Consider the following 10779-nt stretch of genomic DNA (forward strand, 5'->3'; position numbering starts at 1 on the left):
CAGAAATACATCTAGTACCGAAAAGAATATTGTGGTTATCGTGGTTACAAACAGACTGTTAAAAAGCTGAAGCCTGGGAGAAAAAAGGCGAAGTGGTTTAGAACTGGATGTGAACCAGCAGGGGGCGCTGCAGGATCACTTTCCAAGTCTACGCATAAGAAAAGCTCATGCACCTGCACAGGCAGGAATCCCAATCCTTAAACTTCAGGGTCAGTTTGAATCTTAATGTTCAGGAAGGGTTTGTGGGAAAAAGTAAAGAAAGAAAGAGCATGCAGCTCATTTCATTTATTCAACTCAACTGCTTACAGCAGTCATTTAAAAGAGACTTTATATGGAAAAACTGGCAGTTCCACTAGAGCAAGAGGAGACAGAGGACAGGATGAACCTCCTTTAACAGGAAGAACCGTGCAGAACCAGACCCAGAGGAGACTTTCTGCAGAACCAGACCCAGAGGAGACTTTCTGCAGAACCAGACCCAGAGGAGACTTTCTGCAGAACCAGACCCAGAGGAGACTTTCTGCAGAACCAGACCCAGAGGAAGAGACTTTATAAAAACTGTAGTAAGAGACCTTGAGTGTCTTGAAAGGCTCTGATGAGTAAAATGTTTATAACTTAGTTTGGGATAAATTCATGAGGAGCCTTTAATATTCAGGTTTATTTCTCAGCAGAGGTGAAACTTTGATTCAACTTTTTAAAAACGTAATTCTATGACTTCTATCCATTCTCACCAGGACAAACAGAGAAGTCATAAGCTGAGACAACACATAATTTAATTGAGTATGTAGCATGTTGTTAAAAAGAGGTTATTTACATTTTATGATATTTTGAGAGAAGTTTATATCATCATTAATATTCACAAGACTTCGTTTTATTCACTCTTTATCATCGTTTCCTCTGATCAGAGCACACAGAGGCTGTGGACTCTAAACAAATGTTTGACATCAGGAGTTTAGCCGAGCTGTGAATTACACCCCACAGAAAATACATTTCCATCAACCGGGGTTCATCAGGAACAGACCGAATAAATGAAACATTCAATATCCACAGTGAAGCGAGGCTGGGTGGAGGGAGCGTCTTGATGGCTGGCTGCTTGTGTGGATGTATTTAAACCATCTGGAGCGATGGATTCTCAGGTGTGTGTGAGTGTGTGTGTGTGTGTCACACACCTGTATTAATTCAATCAGATTCCCACAAACATGGCTGAACGTGGAAGACTGAGTCAGAGTCGGAATGATTTCTGTGAGAGCCGCCAAGAAACAACAAGCCGTCAGTGGAAAACCCAGCAGGGCCATAAAGCCTCGCGGGTCCAAAGGTCCTGGAGCTGGGGCTCTTATCAGGATGGGTGTGAACCAGGAAACCTGCTGCCAGACCCGCTGCTCACATGCACACACAGTACCCACAATCCTCCAGGAGACAGAGCCCAGTCAAATGAGTGAGACGGGAGTTGCTGGTTGAACGCCCTCCTGCCAGAAGCCGCTCCTGTTTGCCCCTGCAGGGCGTGTCTGGTTACTCATTACTCACCGCTCTCGCAGGCGCAGGGGTCGAACCGTGATCCTTCAGCAGGGCCGTCCACGCAGTGAACCCGACACCGCCGACCAGGCTCCGGTGACGCCGGGCCGTTGTTCAGGCACAAAGGGGAGAGTCAGCACGTCGTGCTCCAGTCCCCAGGTTAACGGTTCGATTCCCACGTGTCCCGGTGTGGCGAGGAGTTCATGAGCCCAGCACTCCTTAAACAGGAGGAGGAGGAGGTCAGGGCGGATGGACGGTGAAATGACACGGCACTTTACCAGAGGAGGGTGTTTCCCAAGAAGCTCAACATCCCAGCACAACCTGCCACTATGAAGATCTGCTCAGGCCAACATTTATCACAATGAGATTATAATATGATAAGACAACATCTGTATCTTAAACACAGGTGCAAATAAAAGGCTTTTGGGTTTCTTATGACTCGTGGAATCCAGAACATGATGAAGAATTAAACAATGAAAGCTCAAATTCTGACTTTTTCTTCCAGGAATTTAACCTTGAGTACTATTTTCACAGAAGTAATTTTACTAATGGTTTAGTACCACTGGAATTAAATAATGTTTTCGTCCATTTAACACTTGTTCTCCATCTTGTGTAATAAACAGCATGTTGAGGCTTATATGAGAAAGAAAACATTTATTAAATCAGAGACGCAGTCACCTCTGACTTGACTTCATTTCATTAGGAAACATCACTGAGATCCTTAAAGACCTGAGGCAGGTTACATACACCATACGTAACATCGCAGCATGATAGATCAGACACACACACACACTCACTCGCTCACGCTGTAAATACAAAATCACACATATACAATATACACGTGCATTATTTTTCCATCACACAGTTTCAGTCGAGTTTAAACGGTCATTCAGGTGAAAATCCATCAGCTCTGCTTTCAGTGGACAGTTTTATATTTAGAATGTGATTTTTCTAAATTACTGGTTAAAAAAAGTTTTCTGTTTAAATTCATTTCTTTGTAGAAAAAAAGGTTCAGATGGATTCATTAGCTTAAATCAGCCGTTTGTTGAAAAGGCACTGAAAGCTGCTGTGGACTTCCACCTCTACGCCGACGACACACAGGTTTACAGAGTGAGCTTTGAACGAGGAGGACGGAGACGTTCCTACAGCTTCCCGTTACAGGATGAGTGAAGCGACTGGTTCTGCAGCTCAGAGACAGACTGGAAGTTAAGTTTCACTGCCTTGAAATCAGAGTGACGCAGACCTCAGCGTTGATCCACTTAAAACTATCAAAAAATCATTTAATCCTCTAAAAAATACCAGTGTGACTGTTTGTTTTTCAACAGCCACTACTTTCTTACATTTATTCACTTTTCATATGTGTTCAGTATTTTAAATGCCTCACACTGGCTCCAGAGTTTTCAGACATTTCAAGTGAAAAAGCTTCGATTTGTGCTTTCGTTTCAGAAAAGATTCACGTTTAACAGAAACCTTGAATTCGCCGCAGCACAGTTACTTTCTGCTCTCTCAACATTTCAGTCAATCATGAAAGTGTCTTAACAATCCAACACACCTGTGGACAGAAAACTTTCAGATCAATACATATTTTCTCCTCTGAATCTTAAAGGCTCTCACAATACGAAGGGAAACCTTCAACAACAATCATCAGAAATTTCCTTGAAAACATCAGGACTGGGTTGTTTCAGCTGGGGTGTGTGTGTGTGTGTGTGTGTGTGTGGTTGAATCTGAGGCAGTTCATCAGCAGAGTCCTCAGCACCACGTCCAGTAAACAGCTGTACATTCAGAGGACTGGAGCCTCTTCAAAGCGCTCCTGGACTCCAGAGACTCCAGGAGACGTCAGAGTCTGCAGACCGCCTGGACCCGCTGGGGGACTCGGCGGTCCGAGTCCGGGTCCGGGTCCAGCTCAGAGTCTCTGTGGGGAGGGAAAAGGAGGAAAAGATTAAAGCCGGTGGCGTTTGTGTGTTTGTTGACCTGCGACAGTTTTATCTTTCAGGGAAGTTTCAGGTGAGCCTGCTATTGTTTAATCTCTCACTGAGCAGTTAATGATTGTTCACTGATAAGAGATTTTACTGCCTGGGATACAGACAGACCTTCTCCTTCTGCATTTTAACAGCTTCAGGCTGGAACGGCGAACGGGACCAGGAAGAAACGCAGCGGCTTATGACCCCGGCTGCTTTATCTCCCAGGTAAATTATATGTGAGAGACTAAATCATTCATCCCAACTGGTTGAAACCCTTATTTTGACAGAATTTCGGCTCCATTTCACCTCCTTGTTAGTCTGTGGAAACCACCGTGCTAAGTTTATTTATTGACGCAGTGTCTGATTTTCCAGAAGGACTGTTAGGTGTTGGATTTTTACAAACCCTGCACAATATCTGCCAAAATCAACTCACTGTGTGATTTCCACAGTGTGATATTTTCATCTTGAAATGTGAAACCAGTGACAGGCTAATTTTCTCCACATGACTTTTTGGAACTTAATTTTTTTTAAAACATGAAACAAAAATTTTAAGTTTCAAGTTTATTTTACCATGAAATTAGAAATGAATGTAGTCCTGTTTGACTCTGAAAACAGAAGCTTCGAGCCGCCACTCAGGAGGTGCAGATGACATTTTATATATTATTATGGCCAATTCTGTTTTCTGATCGGCTCTCATAATCAAAGTATCAATATCATAGTTATTATTTATTTCTCTTGTTTCCTGCTGGCTGGTATAAGTTCATCTTCTTCCCCTCAGCAGACAGCTACTTCCCCATAAGATGAAACAAATTAACTGATCCAAATGTAATGAATGTAATAAATGCAATAAAGCGGCGTATAAAGACTTCGCAGAACACCTGGAACACGTTTTAACGTGTTTTCCATGCTGTAAATGAGGATATTTACAGGATGATTGTGTTTTACCGCCTGGTGTGAGTTCTCCCAGTGTGTCCAGGTGAGCCCTCACCTGTGCGTCCTCGTTACGTCGGTGGCGTCTCGCTCGCTGTGTGCGGCATCTCAACGTCACAGCCCGCCGCGTGCGGGGCCATGGTTGCCATGGGAACCGCGGTAGCCCCCCGGGACCCCGCCGCCGACCTCCGCGCCGGGCCCGCGCCCGGACCCCCGTTCCTGCGGAAGGAGCTCCGGATGCTGCCGGACACGCGGCCGGAGAACCGCCGGACGACGCCGGCGAAGCCCCCCAGCCCGCTGCCTCTGCCCTTCTTCAGCAGGCCCACGTCGTCCTCCAGCTCCGCCGGCGGCACCTCGATGTTCCCGGAGTACCAGAAGACCCACCAGATCAGGCTGAGGAAGATGACGATGGCGCCCGCGTAGATGAGCAGGTCGTAGAAGAAGACGTTGGCGAAGACCCCCACGAGCAGCACGGCCAGGCCCACCACGTCGAAGACCACCGCCAGCCAGAAGCAGGCCACGCAGCGGCCCAGGCCGCTGTACGCCGGCTCCATGTCCGCCGAGCAGCCGCCGCAGAGCCGTCTGCCTCCCGGAGCCTCTGCGCCGCCGACAGGTGAGGCTCTGCCCCGCTCAGGGCGCACCTGACCCGGGGCAGCGCCGTGGCTCCGCCCGGGGGAGGAGCTAAACCATCACCTGCTAACAGAGGATGGGCGTGGCTTCATGCAGGGGGCGGGGCTAAACTATCACCTGTCAACGGAGGAGGGGCGTGGATCCGCCAAGGGGGAGGAGCTAAATGAACCCATGTTAAGTAAAGAGGGGCGTGGCTACGACCGGGGGAGGAGCTAAATTAACATCTATCAATGAAGTGATATGATGGTCAGGGCAATGTGGAAACGAACGAATATTTGATAATAAAAACAAAAAAACACTTTTATGACTGATTTCTTCTAATCAATTACTGAATTCCAACATTATTCAATCAATTATAAATATCCTTTTTTTCTACTTTTGAAAATGTTTTCAGTGTTTGAGTTGTATTTTATTTATTTAATGTTATAAATATCCACGTTTTTTTTCCTTTTCCTTGTTTATAATATTTAATGCTGTAAAGCTATAATAGTAAATCTTGGAATATTTAAAAATATTTCATATGTAGTAAGTTAATATCTATGATTCTTTGTGCTGCTGTGATAACTCAATTTTCCATGTGGGGTGAATCAAGTCTTATCAAATTTTGTTTTCGTTCTTTCTTTTCCCAAAATATTATCCCAATACTTTAGGAATCTCACATCTATAAATGATCATTTTGTGTCGAATGATGAAACAAAATGGATAAATTCAAAGTTAGAATTTATTTGATGGAGAAGGTTCTTTTTCCTTTTTTGGGGGGGGAAACTTATTTTTATTTAAATTCAGGCAGAAAAATGTCAAGCTGTTTTTTTATTATTTGTTATGGATTTTAATTAGCTTTCATGATTTTAAATATCAAAATTACAGTTTATTAAAATGTTTTATATTAAAAGGACGTGTGTGTGTGTGTGTGTGTGTGTGTGTGTGTGTGTGTGTGTGAGCTGCGATGAACTGCTCACCTGTCCAGGAGAACATTCACACACTGTGAGCTGGATCAGTTCCAGAGGTCCTGAGACCCTCAGCTGGATGAAGAGGTGGAGAAGGTGGGTGGATGGGACTGACCTACATGTCCCACCACAGATTTACCACGATGATGATGATGATGATGATGATGATGATGATGATGATGATGATGATGTTCATATATGGGACACAAAGGTCAAAGGTCTCAAATGTAATCATCTTATTTTATTCATGTTTCATACAGAAGTCACATTATATAAACCCTAAATACAAAGAAGAGGACCAACTGTGTGTGTTTCTCTGTGTGGTGGGATTTATGTGTGTGTGAACAGATTGACACAATGTGGGTTAGATTAGGTAATTTCACAGATTTTGGCCAAGAACGACAGCACAAAACTCGTGTGTGTGTGTGTGTGTGTGTGTGTGTGTGTGTGTGTGTGTGTGTGTGTGTCCATGCTGACCTCTCGACAATCACAGATGATAGGACCACTGGCATTTCTCTGCCTCAGTAATCCTGCTGTGAGGGATTAAGCGGCCGCAGCGAGCAGGAAGGTTTTAGGCCTCAGATGACCAATGAAGGGAACAATCATCAAATCAGAAAAGGAGAGCAGCGATCCTCTGAGGATCACCGACACAGACGGGACACAAAACAATCCCTGCATGAACTGAACAGACATTAATGAAATGGTTCCTCCCAGAATCCCCCACCCCGCCCGGTGTGCTCCTGGCCGGGGGGGGGTCACTGGCTGTAGGGTTTGAGCAGGGGGATCTACACCAGGCCGGCCACCAGGAACAGCAGCCCCACGGAGAGGAAGAGCGGCCCCAGCAGGTCGGGGACGTTCCCCGTGTGGCTGAAGAAGAAGAGCGACAGGGCGGTGCCCAGGCCGAACAGCAGCGCCCCCACCGCCATCACCAGCAGGGGCTTCAGGTAGGCCAGCCGCCGGCCCGGCTGGCGGCGGGGCCCGGCGCCGTCCCGGACCGGGTTCAGAGGGGTGGAGGCCTCCACGTCCCCCCCGTCCTGACAGGACGGGTCCATGTCCGGGTCAGGGTCTGCACAGGGGGAATGTCAGGTTACATCTCATTCTCACTCATCAAGCTTCAGCCTGAGACACAACATTAAAGAGAAGTAGTAAAATAACCAGGCTGACATTTGTCACCCCTGCGGGGTAATATGATTCAAAACCAAATAAAAACCACCATTCCTCCACACATCCACACCGCTGGGCAGACTAATCCAGCAGCGTGTCTGATGGACGTGAAGATCATCAGGATGAACTATCAAGCAGAGACGGCTCAGTCCTGAAATCAGTCCACCTCTCTTCACCTTCTGGATCATTCGCTTTTCTGCACACTTCAGAAATTAATTCCCTTCAGTTGACTCAATCGCATCACACAAACAGGAGCCTTGAAAGTCAAAAATTCACTTTAACGCTCAGTGAGCCACATTTCAATCTGCAAATACTAACTTTAGTAATTCAGATTACTAAAGTTAGATCGGGGTGATCGGGTGTGATCAGACACTGGTGTGTTTTCTCTTTGCAAACCCACAAGCTGAGAATCACTGGAAATATCCAAACCGACAAAATGTAAAGTGAATAAACACAGAGTGTCCACAGGACTTCTGCTTTACAGGCTGGAAAATTCATGTTTACTCAAACCTGAAAACATTTATCATGTTTTGGAATTCCAGTTTTCGTTTCAGATATGAAAACGACGTCCATGTTTCTGTGTGACGTTGACCGTCAGTGAGTGTGAGCAGTGTTGTGCTGCAGTGTGCTTCACTCTCAGGTCAACCTGCTTTTTAAGGTCACTTTCCAACAGAAATGAAATGTTCTGCTGACAGCTCACATGTAATACCCCCCCTTGAACACCAGGGTGAAGCAGAGCACAATGGAAACACACGGTGCTTTTTAATTCGGAATAAAGTATTCCGAATTACATAATTCGGAATTAAAGTACTCTCTTTCGTGTTTATATATTAATAGTAATTCCTAATTAAGGTTTACAGGAAAAATACAATTATTTACCTTTCTAATTTCTGCTTTAGAACTGAGGGTTGTCAACAAGGGTTCTGATTGGACAGAGGGCGGAAGCGACATGCCCCGGAAGTAACCAGACCCCTTTCTTGATTAACTCGAACCCTCAAGCTTTAAAAAGGTCCACATTTAATGCTTCCGTCCATCTGTTCTCTTCACTATATCCATTCCTTCCAAGCTTCAGTTTAATAAATCGTCTCCGCAGAACGACTTTAATTAGCTGAAAGTAGAAAGGTGTCAATGATAGAGGAATTATTTAATTCTGTTTTAAAATCAGAATAAACCGGCCATTTCATTTAGAGTTAATTTGGAGTAACCATTTTCATTCAGAATTAGTTGTTTACGGGGTCATTTTATCGTGCGATTTTTTATTCAGAATTAAAGGGGGAAATTAACTCCCATGTAAAAGTGGTGACTGTGGGAATCACTGGTTTAAGTGAACTTGACTTTAGTTAGATTTGAACTTGATGTATTTTACACTGTCTTTAACCATTCAATCTCTGCATTTGGAAATAAATCTGTTTTCCTTTCTTTCATATACAATCTCTGACTTAAAACATAGTTATGTTGTTATATCGTTGTATCTAGTTTACTGTATGTCTTTAATTCCTTTCATCTGACATTAAAGTTTTTAGTATCTGATATATTTCATCTAATAAAACATGATTTTGGGATTGCATCTTTTTCGCAGGGCGACAGCACTTCTGACTTACTGTAAAACATTTCCATAAGAAAAAAACACAAGCAGCTCGGATTCTACACAACTCAAAATTAACCCATTAAAATCACAATTCATGTGACAAAAGAATACCGGAGGCTAAAATCTTCCACTGGATTTCAGTCAGTGGGGTTAAATTTTATGATGAACTGAAAAATGAGTGAAGCTCAAATGTGAAGAAAGGATACTTAATTTAAATGATATACTTTGTAAACTGGATCAGACAGTTGACAGCTAATCATGCTATTGATCAATATGATTTTCAACATGATGTGAATCAGTTTGTCTTTTTCAATCCATTCCTACAGATCACAGATAGATTTCAGCGAGTTAAACTTGTTTTACTCATCATTTTGATTGTGGAGGAAATGAGAAAGTTTCAGAGTGGGACGTCTTACCTGAGTGATGCTGAATGATCAGATTGTGATAAATCCTCGTGATCGATGGGCTCAATCAGATAACTTCAGATTAAAATGACCGCACGAGGCGTCCATCATGAAGCACACACACTGAATGCAACAGTCTGAGTGAGACGTCAGGTCTGTGTGTGTGTGTGTGTGTGTGTGTGTGTGTGTGTGTGTGTGTGTGTGTGTGTGTGTGTGTGTGTGTGTGTGTGTGTCACAGGCTGATCAGACTGCTGCTGGACCATCCAACCCCCGCCCACCCGACCTCCTTCACCTCTCACCCCTCCATCTCTCCATCTCCCCTCCTCTCATTCTCTCCTCCATAATTCCTCTCCACTCTCAACTGTCCAGGCTCCCAGCGGACGTGGAGGAGGACATGGACGCCACCTGCTGGACAATGACGTTTTTATCACAGTATCTCTCTCACACATACTCACACACTCTCTCTCTCTGTCTCTCTCTCTCTCTCTCTGGCTCTCTCTTTCTTTTTCTTTCTCTCTCTCCCTCTCCCTCTCTCTCTCTCTCTCTCTCTCTCTCTCTCTCTCTCTCACCTTCAAATGGAACAAATCACTACAGAAAGGTAAACATCCAAATTTTAGTTGAACCAAGACATGATCAGCCTTTCACCATCATGTTGATGGAAATCAGAGATTGTAGAGAAGGTGTGCAGGACGTGCAGATTCCCCCCCCCCCGGATTGTTCTTCACTATGTTGGAAGATTCATTTTTATAAAATGAAGTAGAAGATCCAGTCCATAAACAGGTCTGGAGCTCACACTGTAGTGTGGAAACTCTTGTTTCTGTTGTCTTGAAGAGCTTCGAGTCACCACAGCATGTTGAAACCAGCAGTTTGATCTGATATCAGTGATCTCAGTGCTCCCTCGGGTTCCATCGTCCACAGCAGCTCGGCGTTTAGACCATCAAGCTCTGAGCACCAAGTAGACGACAGAGCGGAACGTTCACTTATAGGAAGTCATTCAGGCTCAGAGACGAACCTGATCAAAGAGGAGGGCTGCGGTCTTCTCCAAAAAACTGTTTGAACATGATGTCTGTGCAGCCTGTTCCCTTCCAGCACAACACTCAGCCACAACATTAGAACCACCGTGGATCATGGTCCTCTAAGAGATCCTCAGAGAACACTGTCTCCATCCGAGACCCTCTGCTTAGATTCTACAAGTCAAATTAACATCTAGATGCATGGAAAGACCCACAGTACACATGGTGGATCCTCAAAGTCTTTACACATTCAAGTTAACAGCAGGTGTTTCACATGTTCTACATAAGTATTTATTTGTGGACTAATAAATCTTCCTTGATTGTCTCTCTAATGACGTCTTGGCACATCACAGACCGTGCCCTGCAGTGCTGGATGCTTCAGATGGGCCACGCCCGTCGCTTTGTGTCATTACTCAGCCTTAAAGTGCTTCAGATATCATCCACCTGGATCTAAATGAGATTGAAACCCTGAGTGTAAGGAGGAGGAAGCTACTTCTTAAAGGCAACACGTTGTGAGGATGATCAGACCAGTCCTGCACCACTGTCTGATCCTCATGAGCCCATTAATGACTGCCGTGTTGATTCGGGCTCAGCTGCTGTGCTTGTGTAACAGTGAGACACACAGTGACTGCT

At 44.7% G+C, this 10779-nt stretch overlaps 1 protein-coding gene across 1 annotated transcript; it reads right to left on the reverse strand.

Annotated features, from left to right (window-relative positions):
• Positions 1–3319: 3319 nt before the first annotated feature.
• On the reverse strand, positions 3320–4990 carry LOC115387467 (transmembrane protein 238). The gene is made up of 2 exons (XM_030090177.1): positions 4459–4990; positions 3320–3421 (listed from the first exon to the last, which is right to left on the reverse strand). Exon 1 carries the CDS (start codon positions 4952–4954, stop codon positions 4472–4474), a length of 483 nt encoding a protein of 160 aa, XP_029946037.1. The 5' UTR covers positions 4955–4990; the 3' UTR covers positions 3320–3421; positions 4459–4471.
• Positions 4991–10779: the final 5789 nt, after the last annotated feature.

This window comes from Salarias fasciatus, chromosome 4 (assembly GCF_902148845.1).
Source record: "Salarias fasciatus chromosome 4, fSalaFa1.1, whole genome shotgun sequence".
Lineage (NCBI taxonomy): Eukaryota > Metazoa > Chordata > Actinopteri > Blenniiformes > Blenniidae > Salarias > Salarias fasciatus.